The following is a 17,592-nucleotide window of genomic DNA, read 5'->3' as shown; positions in this document are numbered from 1 at the left end:
AATTGGCAGGCTATGTGGAAAAAGAAAACGCTTGTAGTTTCATTCCTAATTTACAGATCCGTCCAACCAGAGAAACAACCATGCTATAGACACCGGGATTAACTTGAGAGACCTCTCTTTTCGCTCTCGGAGAAGAACACGATCATACGCCACAGCTTCTTCACCAGAACTTCTGCTTCTTCGTCAAGTGCCTACGTGAAAAGGTATTAGTATATGTGATAAAGGTGGAGGGGACGTGGTGTATATGACTTACTCCTTCCAGCTGCTCCACGAGATCCTGAGGACTCCCGCGCTTTCGGATATGCTCTTCCACTACATCCACCAACATCTGTTCCTGCACACCAAGATACTCCATGATCTTCTTTTCCACGAACGGCTTAAGTTGGTCTCCCAGGACAGCCTCGTCCACAAATTCCCACTTGACTTCCCATTTCCAGAGACCCTCTTTGTCTGAAGGAATCTCTGCTGCAAGTTGTCTCGCGGCCTGGGCGCGCTCTTCATCACTAAGACCGGTTGTTTCAGCAATGGTGTCGAATTTAATGTCCGTCAGAGGACGTCTAGTTGTGGCCGCAGTATCTTCCTCGTCTTCAAGTAGACCCTCAACTTCAGCAACAGTTCTCCGCTGAGCTTTCTGGGCTGCTGCCCCAAGGGATAGTTTGAAGCGTTGGGGTTCCTTGCGTGGCTGATTGCGAGACTCTATTTCCTGCGCTTGGCGAGCAAGGAAGTCTTCAGCCATTCCACGAGCTTGTTCCTGCTGCTGGGCTTCTTTGGCTTTCTCTCGTTCCTCTGCTGCGCGATCAGCTTCGTCCATAGCGACTTCTCTATTTCGGAATGTGGCACGTTTGCGTATCCATACACCGCGATCGGCGTAGTATTCCTCCACCTTTCTGCTGGCTTCCGTATCATCATTCCACTCTCGTAGTCGCTTAGCCATAGCGCGTTTCTCTTCTTCCGCGCGTTGCCCTTCTTCTCGTTCTCGGTTCTTTTCTCTCTCCACAGCAGCCGTTCTGCTTCTTTCACGATTTAGCCATCGCCGTTCCTGATCTAAGGCCTGTTTCTCGAGTTCTGCATTTCGCTTTTCCTGGTGCCTTCTTTCTACCTCAGAATCATTTGCATCAGTGTCATCGTCCTCCGGCGTTATGTTTATTCCATTAGTGTTGACAAAGGAGACACCCTTTTGATAGTCCTTTGGAATTTGGTGTCCGTAACCCTTTGGCCCAGATGGCGCATTTGGTACGCCCCTATCTCGAGGGCCAAGGGGAATTCCATTGGCACCTCCAGCAGGACCACTTGGGGCTGAATGCGGTGGAGACGATAGTCTGTTTGGGCGTGAAGGACCGGCATTTCTAGCTCGTTCTAGAGACTCGATCTCCTCTTCGCGCTTCAGTCGTTCAAGGTCTCGGCGATTGCTTCTTTCACGGAAAGCTGCGATCTCCTTTGCGACGGTTTCCCTCATTTCAGCGGGGATATCTGATAGTTCATCTTCCACGGTTATAGGAATCGTGATAACTTCTGCTGCAGCACCATCGTTCTGCTTATCTGATTCGCCCATAGTAGTATCGCCATCTCTGTCGAATCCCGTTGCATCTGCTTTGGATTGAGCTGAGGGTTTAGTAAGTTCGGCTAGAACGTTCGCAAGGTTCTTTCTCGCAGATTCAAGGCGTGAATGTACTGCTTCGGGCTCTTGACTGTTGTTCATTTCATATTGTTCAAGGTATTTGAGTGAGCTATCATCAATAACCACCTAAAAACCTGTTAGTGTCCCAGTTGGAAAACAGCCGAAGGTGAGATTAACAACAACGTACCATTAATTTACTCATTTCAATTTCAGCATTATCCTTTTCATCGTCCGAGAAGGGTCGCTGTTTCTTGACAGGAACTTCGATATCCCTTAGCACTTCTACCGCAGTATTAAGACTTTCCGGGTCCTCGTACTCTGCAAAGCCAAACTTGCATGGCTTATTGTCTGCATCAGTCGCCCGAATCCAGCGCCGAAGATTACCCGCCGATCGTAGAATGCGTTCGATTCCCTCATCACCGCCAGTGCCTTCGGTAATACCGCTAACAAAGACAGTGCGCACAATTTCATCCTTTGTCGGAGGCTGCAATTGCAAGATCGCTTCACGGATATTCTGACGTTGCGATTCTATTGAGCCCGTGTGGTGCTGGCCTCCTCGGCGTCCTCCAGAATCTCCGCCACGCTCACGACCGCCTTCATGTGGTGTTGCTGACTTGGGAGGACCTGAGGTTCCTAGCCGAATAACAGGCGCAGAGAAATTGATGTTTGGCATATTTGCGGGAGGCTGGAAGTTGGGTGGAAAGCCGCCGGGCCGGCCTGGCTGCTGAGCATTGTGCTGTTGCATACCCGGTGGTGCTCCGGTCCCAGGAGGTGCCATACCCGGAGGTGCCATCCCTGGCGGGCCTAATCAGATGCAAAGGTGGACACGTCAGCTATGGAATTTGTAGGATACGCGTTCAGAAGGAGGTAGATAAAGCTCACCACCTAGACCTGGGGGCGCGCCAGGATAGCTTCCAAAATCTGGCGGTTGGCCAAATGGCCCAGGAGCTATAGACAAAGATATTAGCAATCTGGGCGAACAAGTGAATTGTTTGGCTTGCATTACCTTGGTATGGATTATACATCTCGTCTCTTGCGCGTTGGCAAAGGTCTCAGTAAGGCTTTCTTTGCGTCCAAGTAACTTGCAGACAGTCCTAAAATGATAATGAGATGTAAATAGATGACTGCAGAAAGGGCAAGAAGCAAAAATTAGTCAGTCATCTCTGGGAGTATGCGGCGTTGTCACTCTTCCACCACCTCTCACTTGTTTGTGTTCTCTTCTTGATGCTTTTCAACCTGGAGAATTTCTGGAATAGGCGTAGGTGGTCCGTGCTTTGGGGTATATTAGTCACGTGACTAATCTAACCTTCACCACCAGAAAAAGATATATCTTAGATATATTCAAAATTCTTTTAAGTAGATGAATATTATCCTAGAAAGACTGCAATAGAAGCTGATTTTTATTAATCAGTGCTTGAGAGAGTGTGATTCCGCAGGGACCTCTATCCCGGTATCTCGACTAGGAGCCCTTGATTACAGTATCCAGACGACAACTGCTTCTAGTAGCTAGAAGTTGGAATATTACATTGCTCCTGAATTTCAGCGTTCACTTCATATATCTTCTTATTGGATAGTTACAAGGTTACTTGTGATCTGTCTATGGATACATCCAGTGGCCGGTTGATATTATTTAATGTTAATACATCCTGATATGAAACGACCAACATCACCCTCTCTAGGTGGCATCTAATCATGCTATCTCTGCATATATTGTTCCATTATCCCACTCTCCAATTTTCTTGTCTTTGAACCCTTCATCTTTCGCTGAACAAAATCATCCATTTCCTGGCGCTCATGTTCCATAAATTGGATTCTACCCTCACTATCAAGCAAGGCTATTCTATTCTCGAGTGTTTCTTCTCCACCAAAGATTTTTTGATCAATAAATGGCCAGATGATATCTAGAGCCCAACTTTTCCGTAAACCGTAACATATCCAGAAAGTTCCACTGTTCCAGCTCTTATGCATTCGCTCGGAGAGTTGCTCTGAATCAGATAACAGCCCGTTACGGATCGCGATTTCTTCCTGATCCTTCATTGCTCTAAGAAAGATCTTAAGACGTAAGTCGTAAGTCGTGGCCCAATCTATTATACCCGAAGGCCAGTCTTCTGGTGTCTCCAAAAGTAGCCACCATGGAGGACTATATGTAAATTCTGGGGGTGCAGCGTATGTAAATTCCCAATCAATAATGGCGACAATCTTGGAGTTCTCGTCGATAAGTATGTTCGTTGGCCAGAGGTCGTCGCAGAAAAGCTTGAACTGGCAAGGCTCCAGAGTATCCTCGCCTATAAGCTTCGACTGCCTTGCAAGTTTAAGCAGTATCTTTCTAATAGTGTATTTATGGCGACAATCCTCCTCCGACTGGATGGCATCGTTGCGTTGAGTTGATAAATGTGTGTATTGAACCCCAGCAAGGCAACGAATATAATCAGATGTAGTAGTAAAAGGAGATGACGGCAGCTCTGCTCTGGGGTAGCCACCGAGTTGGACAAGCTCGTTCATATTTATTGTCAAGGGACGTTTCGTGATAGCCCAACCGTTAGGCTAAGCAGCTAGGCAGCCGATCTTGCTAAAGGAGCACCTTGATAGCCGCAGTATAATGTCTGCCATCTGCCCATATAAGTGCTCTAGCGTTTATTCATCAATATTAGGATCAAGTATAGGACGGTCTCCTCTAGCGTAACCTGGTGCTCTTAGTTTTACCATAAGGTTAGATGCATAGCTAACGAACTCCATCAGGATATACGGGCCCATCTCATAGGGCCCTTCCATGCCCCAGTCAAGAATAGTTGGAATAGGAATATCAGTATTTTCCTTAATATAGCGCATGACGGCAACCTCTGCTTCGGTCTTCTCCTCTAGAAATATACTTCTACCAGGGGATGCGAAGCGTAGAAGGGAAGAAAATCCATTATTAAACTCCATGCGGTAACAGAAATTGAAGGCGCCGACGCCTATTATACGGGCACGATCATTAGGTTGAGATACAGGGTATTTAGCTGCCATAAATTTCGTGACAGCCTTCAGAACAGCCGGACTTGATGCTTTTTTCTTAAAGGTATCGAAGACCGTGTCGCTTTGTTCCCAAGCCAAATCGTCATATCCCATTTCCATCTTTAGCTATAATGCAAATGCAAAGGTAGATTATGAATGAAGGGATTGTTCTTCCAAGTGCGGCGTAATACTTTCTTAATGATGGGATATCTCTGCTGTGGCTTGGTTAGAAGCTCTTGGGTATGTCCATGCTGATATTCGACCTCCGAGCCGATTAAACGGAGTAATTTGCCATTGGATCTGTTATATACCTTATGACGCGTGGCTATGAACCGTACAAGAACAAAGACCGGTGCCTTGATATTGTCGACCGCTTCCGTTATATGGAGTTCCCCTCTTGACTAGATTATTGGCTAGTGTTGGGAGGGGCTATTTGAATGTTTGAAAAGATTTGGCTGGTACAATAAAAAAGTCAAGTAGTGGTAAATATCCTGAGATCTTGTTGCTACTCACGATATAGCATCGTTTGGAGCGCTGATAAAGGTGCCAAACGTTGGTTGACCAAGGGTTACGGGAACGGGAAGTCTACGCAACACCTCCGTTACCAGCAGGGACTTTGCTATATTTCATACATTCTCACATCCCATGTCTTAGACCTATACATAAACCAACGTGCGGTTCTTCTTTATTGTTATTTTATGACAGAGTATCCCATCCTAGCTGGCATCGCCACGATATTTGAAGTATTGGCTGCCCAGGCCCGCGACTCGGTATTAGAAACAGCACACGGGAAGCACCAGAGTATAACTCAGGCCCCGGCTTGCTGAATTCAACCCTTATACTTAGTACTCCGTACAGGGTTAATATTGTACAACTGATTATTCGGCCGCACTTCCCTCGGTCTGCAGCACCCATGGATATAGCATCTCTATCAAGAACCCAAGGCCTGTCTACCTGGATCCAATCATTTTCAGGTACGTACTTTGTTAAATGCAAAGAAGAGAGAAGCGAATCAAGGCATAAACCTACTTGGCACTTGTACTATTGAGAACTTGGTCATTACTTACGCGACTCTCCGCCACTCGTGGCTTGATTCGACAAACTCGTGAAATCGAATGCAAACTCAGAGTCTTGAAAGGGATGGCCATGTTGAGGCAATGATGGGCAGGAAGATCACTGCCAACCGCAAATCCAGGACGGGATATCGGGACGAGATATCAGGCACGAGACACGTATCAGATCATGTACTGCGGCCTGGGACTTCCAACTTCCAGGTATAGGTCAAGGTAGGACATACGGAGTACTCCGTATAAAAGAATGTGATGATCCTCATATCTGTTCTTCAGCCGCAACTCTAGCACTCTCCCGAGCAAGCCCATCGCAGTTCACCAGCTCACACGCAATCATCAAATAACCGACACTCCCACCTAAGCGTACCTTTTCAACGCTATGCTGGCGTTTGCCAACTCGGCCATGGCTGCTGTTTCCGGTCTGGTGGCTGGTCAAGCGGGAAACAAGAAAACCGCCCGAGTCGTGGTGGTGAACGATACTCCTCGGCCACTCGTCGCGGTCTCAGTCGTCCATAAGTCCAGCAACGTGTACAGGAACCGTGAGGAATGGGCAATGATCCAGCCAGGCAAGCACTCTGCGCCCGAATTGCAAGTTGAATACCCAACTGGGTCCGCCGCTGCCGATGACGGTTCGTGGCTTGTTATCTGGTATAGCGAAGACTTGCAGGCGCTATGGCACTCTGATCCAAGTGATTCGGTCTTCCCAAGCGAGATGCTGGACAGGCAAACGCCAGAACAGGTTCAGAAGGTGGAAGAGGCCCTCGCCGCCGGCAGCGGCCCGGGGTCTAAAGGTGCATTGCTAGCAACTGCATTAGCAAAGTCGACGACAGACCGTTTGTTCAATTCCGAGAGCACGGAAGGGTTTGTGCAGCACGTCTTGCACGACGAAGATGCGGACCAGTTGACTGAGATCGTTATAAACGCTAATGATACGATCACGTTCAAGTCCAAGTCTGGCAGCACGGAAACCAAGGCCAGCTCGAAGCCAGCGACCAAATAAAATGTTAGTACGGAGAGGATGCTATGGATTTGGCTTCATAAGGATGTAGCGACGACCTATAGCTTGATTTGTACTTTGGGCAGTGCAAACGAAGGTTAATGAGATAAATGACATATGGACCAATTAACCAGCTTGATATCGGAAGCTTATAGTTAGCTTGTTTTCTCCCCCTTTTAGTTCGTCTCTTTGCTGAAGCCTGGCTGGCCAGCTTGATGTTTAAAGCGCAACTAGAAGGCTGGGCCTGGCCTGCTCTAGGATATGATATTGGCTGGCAAGCAGTCAAGCAGTAATCTTACTTCGTGTCAGCCTCGCAGGCCGTTAAATTAAATTTACGATTGGTGCATGGAGTACTCCGTAAATATAAGTGCTTTTTGCTAAGTAAGTCTGTTTCTGAGCACTGCCTTGTTGGATAAACACACCGCAAGTGGGCATCTTCAACGGAGTACCCCGTATGGTGCAAACGAAATGGCATTAGGCACTAGCCCGCGCTGTCAATGCTAACAAGGGTGCTATTATTGGTAAACGGGTTTATCGCGGGAAAAGCTTTTTCTCAATGCTTGCGCTATTTATAAGTTCTCGTGGCTGCGGCTTAGAGTCCTTATCACATTGGCCCCGGTCAAAAAAGGGGTAAAAGCAAGTTCGAATATCGACCAGAGCTCGTTTACGGATGCGATGACACTGGCTGCCGGAGACGAATGGCTGAACTTAGGCAATCCGTAAACATCAACATCCAGCTCACTGCCTCTGTTTGCGGCCTGATGGTTTCAGCCGCCCAGGCTAGAGAGAGCCGTATAAGAGGGAGCTCAAGGGTCGTCTCTTGCAGCTTTTATATACCCATCTAACTCACTATTAATATCAGTCATTCGTTTACTGAAGTAAGCAAGCAATCAGCCTACCTTCATTCTTCTATATTTCCCCCTAATACCACTTAATCAAAAACCCGATCAAGATGCGCACTGGAATCTTTGCTCTCGTTACCCTCCTCGTGAGCGGTGCCATGGCCGGCGACTGGCGCAAGGTTGAGCCCCATACCGTGAAGGCTCTCCGTGACCTTCGCGTCCGCCAGAACGGTGGCTCTTCCTTCATCCCCGGAACCACCCAGGGTCACGGCAGCAACTGTGTCGAGGCCTTTGGTGCTGGATTCGAGCTCTGTGCCAACAGCAAGATCTGCTACAACCCAACTGGGGGTGATCTCTGCTGCGCTGAAGGATGTATGTATATCTCATGCCATTAGCCATTATGGCAGCAATCGGGTATAGAACTTTGCTAACAAGATTCCACAGATCCTTGCCCAAGCGGAAGCTTCTGTCTCACCAAGGGATACTGCTGCCCTAACGTAAGTATCCGACATCCTGTAAGCCCCGACTGACCGTGTCTTTTGCTAATGGACTTCAACAGGGTCTTGACCCCAAGGAGTGTGCTAAGCAGCACAACATCGAGCTCCCTCCAAACTTCGGCAAGCCCCCAGTGAGCCCAAGCGGTGTCCCATACCCAACTGGCACTGTTCCATCTGGCTCTCCAGCACCAACTGGCACCGGCACTCGCCCAACTGGAACTGGCACTCGCCCAACCGGCACCACCATCCCACCAACTGGCACCAAGACCTCCAGCCCACCAATCTACACTGGTGCTGCCAGCCAGAACATCGTCCAGGGCGCTGCCGCCGCCGTTGTTGCCATCGGTCTCATCCAGAACCTTTTGTAAAGAAGCGTTCCCCGCCAGCAACGAACGAGATGGAAGGGTAATGGTATCATGGGTCGGATCAAAGATGTAACTAGAAGCTTGTGTGTTAATATGTAATCTATGTTCGGTGTGTCGAGTTTCATGTTTTCCTCTCCTATGCGAGTAGCCAGACTTAATGCTTAATCATGTTCACCTCATCCTTCGACTCTGCTTTAGAATCTTCTTTGAATCCCCTAGTCCTGGTGCATCGTGTGATGGGAAGAGTTTCGAGTCCTCCAGTCTAGACGGCTGGGCAGATCGCGGGCTGAATAATCCACGGCGACATCCACGGCCGACCGGGATACCTGATAAAGCGCGGATAGAGGCGAAGGGCTGTCGCTGTCGCTGTTCCGCGGTGTCCGGCCCTGTCGAGGCGCCGCCAGTAGCAACTATCCACGATGGTTTGTTGAGGGATGCCAGGTTTGTTTAGAGTTGCCCCTCCAAGCTTCCAGCTTTGTTGCGTCAGTATAAATAACGAGCTGCATACTCGGTCGACCGTCAACTCTGCCAGAACACCCTCGAGCAGAGCAGAGCAGCCTCTTTATGCACCGCAGGATACACCAGTTAACGTCACATCTGCAGACAATGCCTGGGTTCGGACAAGCAAGCAGCCTCGATGCGTGGAAGGCCCTCGAGCAGCACCATGCCACCACCGGCCGCCATATCTCGCTGAACGAGGAGTTCAAGAAGGACCCCCGGCGGTTTGAGAAGCTCTCTCGCACCTTTAACAACGAGGCAGACAAGTCTGAGACCCTCTTCGACTTCTCCAAGAACCTGGTCACGGACGAGACGCTCGCTCTGCTGGTCAAGCTGGCTCAAGAGGCCGGCGTCGAGAAGCTGCGAGACGACATGTTCAATGGAGAGCCCATCAATTTCACCGAGAACCGCGCCGTCTACCATGTTGCTCTTCGGAATGTGACCAACCAGCCAATGCAGGTTGGCGGGAAGAGCGTGGTGGAAGGCGTCAATTCGGTGCTGGAGCACATGAAGCAGTTCTCAGAGCAAGTCAGGAGCGGAGAGTGGAAGGGATACACTGGAAAGAAGATCAAGACCATCATCAACATTGGCATTGGCGGATCCGACCTGTGAGTTTATCATCTGTTCTTTACCTAGAACTAGTCTAATGGTGGTTTTACGATAGCGGCCCTGTGATGGTCACGGAGGCGTTGAAGGCCTACGCTGATCGAAGCCTTGATATCCATTTCGTCTCTAACATCGACGGAACACACGTAGTCGAGGCACTACGGACTTCGGACCCCGAGACTACGCTCTTCCTCATCGCCTCCAAGACCTTCACGACGGCAGAGACGACCATGAACGCTCACACGGCCAAAGACTGGTTCCTCCAGACTGCCAAAGATGAAGCACATATCGCCAAACACTTTGTGGCCCTGTCCACCAACGAGGAAGAAGTGACCAAATTCGGGATCGACAAGAAGAACATGTTCGGCTTCGAGTCCTGGGTTGGTGGCCGATACTCTGTCTGGAGTGCCATCGGCCTCTCCGTTGCCCTGTACATCGGATACGATAACTTCCACCAATTCCTCGCAGGTGCCCATGCCATGGACAAGCATTTCCGCGAGACTCCACTAGAACAGAACATCCCCGTTCTCGGAGGTTTATTGAGCGTCTGGTACAGCGACTTCTTTGGCGCCCAGACCCACCTCGTCTCTCCGTTCGACCAGTATCTGCACCGCTTCCCGGCCTATCTCCAACAGCTGTCAATGGAAAGTAACGGAAAGGCGGTCACCCGCGATGGCGAACATGCCAAATACACCACAGGCCCCATCGTGTTCGGCGAGCCAGCCACCAATGCCCAGCACAGCTTCTACCAGCTCCTGCACCAGGGCACAAAGCTCATCCCGACTGACTTTATCCTCGCAGCTGAATCCCACAACCCCGTCGAGGGCGGCAAACATCAGCGCATGCTGGCATCCAACTTCCTCGCGCAGTCAGAGGCCCTGATGGTCGGCAAGTCTCCCAGCCAAGTCAAGGCCGAAGGTGCCCCTGACGAGCTCATCTCCCACAAGACTTTCCTGGGCAACCGGCCCACGACCTCCATCTTGGCCCAGAAGATCACACCGGCAACCTTGGGTGCTCTGATCGCTTACTACGAACATGTAACCTTCACCGAGGGCGCGGTGTGGAACATCAACTCCTTCGACCAGTGGGGTGTCGAGCTTGGAAAGGTCCTTGCTAAGAATATACAGAAGGAGCTGGAGACGTCTGGTGCTGGCGGTGACCATGACGCTTCGACTAGCGGGCTGATTGCGGCTTTTAAGAAAAAGGCTGCTCTTTTGTAGGGTTAATCGCGTTCTCTAGGGTATAGGATGGACGATGCGAATGATGACTTGTCTACTTTTAATATGTGCTTATGGGTTTAATAACTATGGTGTACGTTTATTATCGAACTGCTACTGGGGAGCATTAATATCCCTCTCCTGAATTATTATACTAATTATCTACCGTAATCGCCGGACCAAAGGAGACTTTACTCTTTGCTCTCGTCGTTCTGTATCTATATAACCCCTGACTTCCAGCAAACGTACGCCAAGCTTGACTCCAGATTTCAAAAAGTCCGCATATGCAAGAAAGAAGAAGAAAACACATATCTACTTCACACGCTGCACATGCTGCTTGACTAGAATATTAATATGACCTTTCTCCAGCGAATATCTATATCGAGTCCGCTCTATTTAATATTTTACTCCTATCTCTTTACTATTGTGACGGCATCGCGGTTGACATACTTGGATAATCCCGCCAAACCAGCATATAATTATGGCGATAACCTCCCGATCAGTTGTCTAAATAGGACAATGTAAGGTCTACCTCTCTCATAAATATGCCCGGATTGCGATATCGTTTGTCTTCGGTGTTGAATTATAGCTAATTGAGGAATTACCGGGCAACAGTGATGACGGCCAACATGTATGAATCCCAACCAGTTCAACTTCTAGTCTACGCGCTGATATATATTAACGACTCTACCAGGTCACCGATGTAGCCGGGAAATTACAATATATACCTTTCTCCGTGTGCAACGAGACCGGCACTCCCCTCGCATTCCACTACGGTATCTCCGAGACGATAACCTGCACCATAGACTCCTTATCCGACTCTCTCTACCATCTCCTAGAATACTACATCCACTCCGACGTCCCTCTCGCATGCCGCATACCTACCTCCCCACTAGCCGGCTCTCAATCTAAATTCACTCCGGGGAAAGATGACAAGGGTGTCAAGGGTGACGATGGCGGCCTCTCCTCGACCCCCTTCACCCCCATGACGATTGCGTTACAGGGAACACTCCAATACAGCCACCTACACATGTGGACTGATATGAACGTCCTCTTCCATCGATCAACCACCATACCTTCGAAAGATGCGAAGCCATCCAAGCACCGCATCAATGGGCAGGTCGTGGCAGGATCCGCCTATTCATTTCCCCTGACGGCCAAGAAGAACAAGGAAGGGAAAGTAGACCGCATGATTCCTGTTCCCCTAGACCCGTGGGCGGCGGGGAAAGGCAACAAAATTGTCCGTGGCGAGCCATTGACGTTCACGTTCAAAGTTGGATGGGTGGATGAGAGTGATGTCTCGTCGTTCTCCGCACATCGATCTGGGGCCTGGGGATCATTTATATCGATGATGTGGCGAGTGGGTATGTTTGTCATGGCAGGCAGTGCTGGGGCAATCATTGCTATATGGTGGGAGCGCACAATTGGATCGAGGCGGAAAGGAGCCCGCTGGGATGGCGATGGATTGCTGGGCAGCCTACCGAGCTCGACTCGTGGGTTATTTGGATCACGGCGCATTGGTGATGCGTCAGGGGGTATTGGTAGCAGTGCCAGTATGAATGGTTATGGCGGCTATGGTTTGAATAGTGCTGGAGGAAGCCATGGGTATAACGGCTTCTCCAGCGGGAAGCGAGACTGATTATATGGAATCGGCCAATTTTACAATAGGCCCCTTGATGAAGGCGAGTACTCTGGAGATATATGTTTGTCTTTACTCCGTACCATAGAGGGGAGTCAAGAATGTCACTTGAGAAAATCTTTTAACACTAAATGTACATGATAATGGAATAGAAAGGCGTTTCCGCCTTCAAATGCTACTTATACATTCGTCCGTAAACCCCGACAATCCAACTCCCATGTCGGCTTTTACATGCCTATCTCTCCAAGGCCATAAAAAAACAACACGCGAAACACATTCAGCATATCCGCAAATTTCTACCACCCCTGCCTCTTCAGCTCCATGCATCTTAAAACAGTCACGTCAAACGAAGCCTTGAACAGTTTTCTCCACCGCTTCGATTTCACTATCTTGCGCATCTGTCCACGACGAATATGGAACTTCTGTATCCTCTGGTCGTGTTTGATGTTGTTTCGAGAGACCTGAGCCTCCATCATGGAGAAAGCAGTGTTGACGTCGACTCCTCGCGTCGGGTCGACGGCGATGGTACGGCCCAATTTCGGGCCAAGTTTCAGCTCGGGGTACTTTGGAATGGAGTGTCCTGGCTCGACTGCCGAGTAAGCAACCGAATCCCGAACAGCACGAGTAACACTTCCAACATCGGACTGCTGGAAAAGGCTGCGGAAGTCACGTCCAACGTTTGCTCCATTGGCCGGGGTTCGTCTAGCAGGCATATTTGGAGTTCCAACACGGTCGTATACGTCGTCTAGCAAGCTGCTGATCGAATCCATGTTGAAGTTGTCACTCCTTCTCGATTGCACACTGTTGGGCCGCTGTGTAGCTGCCGGGGTATCCGCCTGTCTGCTTGAGGTGTCTTTAGTTGATGAAATGCATCGTATCGACTGTCTGTAGAGCTGTGGTATGCGTGCCGAGTGTCTGGTTTGTCTGATGGGAGAAGCGTGAGAGACGAGGTGTTGGCAGACGAGGCGCGATGCCTGCTTCGAAACTAGGCCATTGGCCATCTGTCGGACATCCATCACGGAGAGTACGGGTCAACGACCATCCAGCAGGTGAGATCGAGGTGAAAAGAGCGTTGTGGCGGGCGTAGCGACTCTCCTTGCCGACTTTTTTGCTCGTCTCCTTCTCTTTTTCCAAACGTCGAAGTCGAACTTGCTCGGAATTTCATTTTTCAGCTCCTTGGTCACGTGGTATCATTCTAGTTATCGATAAGGAAAGTTCCGACTGGAGAAGTTTTGATAGCAGCAAAAGGATTAATTACTCTTCAGCTTCGAATAGAGGAGATTTATCTGTCTCTCTGTCAGGGCGGCAGTTGCTAGAACAGTTATGTCTTCCGTTACAGTTGCAAACCTGCCCAGGATGGCACGGGAAACGCTCTCGTCCATCATCCAAACACCAACAGCCGCCAGCAATCTTGCTATCATAGATGTTCGAGATTCTGGTTCGTCTGTTGACCTTCACTACGTCCCTCGATACCATGTCAGTCTCCTCTAACAAGACCGTCTACTCCTACTAGACCATGTCGGCGGCAACATCGTCACGTCAAAATGGGTCCCAAGCTCCTCGTTTGACGTCCACGTCCCGGAACTCATCCGAACACTCAAGGACAAGGAGAAGGTCGTATTCCACTGTGCTCTTAGCCAGCAGCGTGGCCCTTCAGCCGCTCTCAAATATGCAAGAGAACGAGCCAGGATTCTGGGCGATGAGGAAAGCGCCAAACAGAAGATTTTCGTCCTCGATGGGGGGTTCGTCAAATGGCAGGAGGTATTCGGCGAGGACCCGAAGCTCACCAACGAATACGTCAAGGATATCTGGGACGAGTATTAATTCATCTAGATCTCCTTAAATGCATGGCCTTGCACTTGATTTTCTGCTCAACGACAAATAAACGGTTTTGATGGCGGGGTATAAACAGCGTGCTATATATAACTCTTAAACTCGAAGTTATCCAATCACCTCCTAACCTCCAGTGCTTCAACTCGTCGAGTATATATCACGGCATCTAATAATGCTCTACACTAACGGCCCAAACAGCGTTTTGATAGATATTTTTCTAACTCAGGTATATATACACAAGTTCATTGAAGAATCCACTCCATAGAAGACTACATATGAACTTCACCACCGAATCCCACAGGTCGTCTCTTCCCGCCGCTCTCTGGAACAATAGCCATAGCTTTGTAGATTTTGCCCATCCCCCCACCACCACGCTCAACCAAACGCTGCCATGAGCTCTCTATTTGCTTACGCTTTGTTTCATCTTTAACATTACGCAGTAGCTGTGCCGCTCTCTCCGCAATGCCCAACGAGCGCAAAAAGCTACCCTGCTCATTTGGTCCATACACCTCAACACCAGGGCTGGCATTAAGAGCTGCTTCGGCAAGTGCAGTGAAATCCACGTCGGCACTAAGATCGACCTGACCCGGGGTTGCAAACGGTGACACGATCTGGTGATTTTTAATGCCACGCAGGGAGTTAACGGGAATAGTAGACGATGGGCCGTAGTCGAGTATCAACGCCGCGCCAGCCGGGGTACGGCTAGGCGAAGCATTTTTGTCGGTTGGGTTGGCACCTCCAATAAGTCGAGCAAACTCTTGTGCGTAAGAGTGGCTCTCCGGGCTGATCTCGATGGTAGATCCACGGGTGGCCTTAAGAGCCTTGTATCGGGGTGACATTTCTGGCATGACGAGCGAAGCTGGGGTGGGAGACTTTGCAAGAGCTAGCCGGAACTCGAGCTTTTTGTCACTTTTATCACACTCGCGTGGAGGTTCGGGATTCGCCGCTACTACTAGCTCTCTCCATTGTGTTCCGTTAAGAGGTAGCGGAGGCTGGCGAAGTGTAGCTGGTCCGGTTGGGGTGATGATTGTCTCCGGCGGAGGAGAGTGAACAGATTGGAATGCGTGTATCGGGAGGGCATCAAAAAATTCATGGGCAATTATAAACGGTGCCTTGTCCTTGGCTAATGCAAAGCACGTATGGCTGTTAGTTTCAAGGTTGAATTGCAAGAGTATCATTATGGGGGACATACTCTCTGGAAGCAAGCGTATATGCTCAGCCCAGTAAACCGGCACTCCAAGATGCGTGCTAATGCTCTTGTGACCAATCTCACATTCCTCCATAGGTGCATTTCCGCACAGTGTCTGCTTTTGAATATCTCGCAACGTTGGACTGGCTTCTATTAAGTATATACCCTCGATGCTTGACGCGAACCCTTTGAAATTCCGTATAGACTGATACATATTCCATTGTCAGCTGTATTCACAATTATACTGACAACGTATCAAAATATGTACTTACGCGCAGGACATCCGCCATCAAAGTTCCCTTCCCGGGCCCAACTTCCATTAATTGAACTCCGCTACTGCGTCGTCCCTGAGACATCCATTCTGTCACCGTCCATATCCCTAGTAACTCTCCAAACATCTGAGATATTTCCGGTGACGTTACAAAGTCTCCCTCCCTTCCAAATACATCGCTGCCAGGCACCCCGCGGGAAGTATAGTAGCCGCCTTCGTCTGAGGTGAGACATTGGCGCATATACGCCGCGATGGAAATCGGACCTGTGGTCTACCACGCAAAGGGATTAGTAAATCGTTGAAAAATAGATTAAATGCAAAAGCAGTATCTCAAATATTAGCCAGAGAGATATGGAAACACTAACATTAATTGCATCTGTAATTCTTTTCGCCAATGGAGTCGACCATTCCCGCCGCGAGGTCGAATTCAACGTCGATAGACACCGGCGGCCATTTGGCACCGCCAGCCGCGCGGGTCGACTGGCATTTGCCAATCGATATACTATCTTAGACGCACCATTGCTCATCTTTCGGCGACGAGAGGTGCTGTCCGACAAGATGTGACCTCTAGAGCATCAAAAGCAAGCGGCGAGCGTGCTCATAGTTGTGATTATCTAAGCCTGTAACAACTTGGCTGGGCGAGGATAAGCGCAAAAACAAAAGTGCTTCATATGCGAAACAAGAGTATCAGTCTATCAGATGATAGGAGGGTGTCGTATTCTATCTATCAAACAAGAATTTATATATTATTACTTGGTTGTGGTAGGGAGCTGGCCAATTTCGTAATTTACAGCGGAGATACGGAGTATAAATAGAACAATTTGAGGTGGATGACGAGCAAAACGGATAATGAGATAAATGGAGATGAACCTCAAGAAAGCTATCCGTGAAGCTGACGTTCTAAACTGTTCAGGATCCCCTCCAGCCCAGTGCGAAGAAGCGGAGTTCTCGCATTGCTGATTTGAACCTTGATATCAGCGATTTTAAGCTCGAGTTCCATGCTGGCCGTGTCATCTGCGTCCTCATCTTCTTCTACGCTTACTTCAGGCTGTCGAGATATCACCAGGTCGTCACCGAACCACTGACCGAATTCTTCGGCGGTCGAGTTATCTCGGATGGCAAATATGACTTCCTTCACCCCGGCCCAGGGTTCCTGTTGAGGGCCGTTTCGTAGAACTTTCCTCCATAACGAGGCAATCTCCTTAATAGGATTACCATACGCACCACATCCCCAAGCACCCAGAATGACATGGTTGATATTTTGGGCATGGAATATCCTCATGGTAGCCCTCATCTGAGCCTCAGCGGTCCCTCTGTCTTTCTCGTTTGCATAACCAGCCCCATCATCGTCGATATCAGGAAACCGTAACATTGCTGCGCTCAAAACCCCAACGTGGCGTCTCTCTCCCTTCTCCAAGTCAGTTCCAGGTGAATCACCAGAACGGAATATCAGAACATCTGGTGTCCACACGCCGCCGACCTCCGGTAAGCGGTAGAAAGATTCCTTTAATGACGGGTATAACGTCGTGCGGAGACAAAGGAACTCTTCCTGGGAAGTAGCTCCGTTCAGAACCCCACCGCCCGGCCGGAGTGGTGATGCCATGTTCAGGATACCTACTCTATTATGAGAGTGGTATTGCTGGCCCGGGCTCTTCTCTCTGAGAACGCTGAGAGCTGCCGTTATCGAATCAGTTACCTGAATGCTGAGCTTAGGTTCATGTAGAGACGAGTCCTTGGCCTCTGTCTGTCTGTCTGCTATCGGAGGATCAACCACTAATATTGCATTCTCTACTCCGTTGCGAGCCCTGGAATCTGATGCCAGCATTGCGGGTATTGTTTTGTTGATCGTAGTTTTCGCATACTTTGCTCGCGCCTTTTTGCGGTGGGCCTGGGGCTGTTGGCCGAAGGAGGGTTTAGTGCGTCCCATTATATCTTTTATAGCTCGCCGTAGGGGAT

At 49.4% G+C, this 17,592-nt stretch overlaps 8 protein-coding genes across 8 annotated transcripts; 4 read left to right on the top strand and 4 right to left on the bottom strand.

Annotated features, from left to right (window-relative positions):
- Positions 1 to 98: 98 nt before the first annotated feature.
- Positions 99 to 2,411, bottom strand: GIQ15_03540 (uncharacterized protein; the record flags this gene model as incomplete). Its single annotated transcript, XM_033550957.1, has 3 exons — positions 99 to 191; positions 254 to 1,744; positions 1,806 to 2,411. The coding sequence occupies 3 exons, from the start codon at positions 2,409 to 2,411 to the stop codon at positions 99 to 101; spliced, it is 2,190 nt and encodes a 729-aa protein (XP_033408118.1).
- Positions 2,412 to 6,061: 3,650 nt separating this feature from the next.
- Positions 6,062 to 6,682, top strand: GIQ15_03539 (uncharacterized protein; the record flags this gene model as incomplete). The annotated part of the gene is made up of 1 exon (XM_033550956.1): positions 6,062 to 6,682. The coding sequence occupies one exon, from the start codon at positions 6,062 to 6,064 to the stop codon at positions 6,680 to 6,682; it is 621 nt and encodes a 206-aa protein (XP_033408117.1).
- A 949-nt stretch (positions 6,683 to 7,631) lies between these two features.
- On the top strand, positions 7,632 to 8,386 carry GIQ15_03538 (uncharacterized protein; the record flags this gene model as incomplete). Its single annotated transcript, XM_033550955.1, has 3 exons — positions 7,632 to 7,893; positions 7,966 to 8,018; positions 8,081 to 8,386. The coding sequence occupies 3 exons, from the start codon at positions 7,632 to 7,634 to the stop codon at positions 8,384 to 8,386; spliced, it is 621 nt and encodes a 206-aa protein (XP_033408116.1).
- Positions 8,387 to 8,989: 603 nt separating this feature from the next.
- GIQ15_03537 (Glucose-6-phosphate isomerase) lies at positions 8,990 to 12,343 on the top strand (the record flags this gene model as incomplete). Its single annotated transcript, XM_033550954.1, has 4 exons — positions 8,990 to 9,489; positions 9,546 to 10,703; positions 11,320 to 11,335; positions 11,399 to 12,343. The coding sequence occupies 4 exons, from the start codon at positions 8,990 to 8,992 to the stop codon at positions 12,341 to 12,343; spliced, it is 2,619 nt and encodes an 872-aa protein (XP_033408115.1).
- Positions 12,344 to 12,639: 296 nt separating this feature from the next.
- On the bottom strand, positions 12,640 to 13,113 carry GIQ15_03536 (uncharacterized protein; the record flags this gene model as incomplete). Its single annotated transcript, XM_033550953.1, has 1 exon — positions 12,640 to 13,113. The coding sequence occupies one exon, from the start codon at positions 13,111 to 13,113 to the stop codon at positions 12,640 to 12,642; it is 474 nt and encodes a 157-aa protein (XP_033408114.1).
- A 586-nt stretch (positions 13,114 to 13,699) lies between these two features.
- Positions 13,700 to 14,167, top strand: GIQ15_03535 (uncharacterized protein; the record flags this gene model as incomplete). Its single annotated transcript, XM_033550952.1, has 2 exons — positions 13,700 to 13,781; positions 13,857 to 14,167. 2 exons carry the CDS (start codon positions 13,700 to 13,702, stop codon positions 14,165 to 14,167), a joined length of 393 nt encoding a protein of 130 aa, XP_033408113.1.
- A 278-nt stretch (positions 14,168 to 14,445) lies between these two features.
- GIQ15_03534 (DUF185 domain-containing protein) lies at positions 14,446 to 15,877 on the bottom strand (the record flags this gene model as incomplete). The annotated part of the gene is made up of 3 exons (XM_033550951.1): positions 14,446 to 15,299; positions 15,369 to 15,570; positions 15,638 to 15,877. The coding sequence occupies 3 exons, from the start codon at positions 15,875 to 15,877 to the stop codon at positions 14,446 to 14,448; spliced, it is 1,296 nt and encodes a 431-aa protein (XP_033408112.1).
- Positions 15,878 to 16,516: 639 nt separating this feature from the next.
- GIQ15_03533 (TIGR02452 family protein) lies at positions 16,517 to 17,461 on the bottom strand (the record flags this gene model as incomplete). The annotated part of the gene is made up of 1 exon (XM_033550950.1): positions 16,517 to 17,461. One exon carries the CDS (start codon positions 17,459 to 17,461, stop codon positions 16,517 to 16,519), a length of 945 nt encoding a protein of 314 aa, XP_033408111.1.
- Between the last annotated feature and the right edge of the window lie 131 nt (positions 17,462 to 17,592).

The sequence above is a fragment of the Arthroderma uncinatum genome (assembly GCF_011692745.1).
Source record: "Arthroderma uncinatum strain CBS 119779 chromosome Unknown scaffold2, whole genome shotgun sequence".
Taxonomy (NCBI): Eukaryota; Fungi; Ascomycota; class Eurotiomycetes; order Onygenales; family Arthrodermataceae; genus Arthroderma; species Arthroderma uncinatum.
The sequence above is the reverse complement of the archived record's forward strand: the minus strand, read 5'-3'. Positions and strand labels throughout refer to the sequence as shown.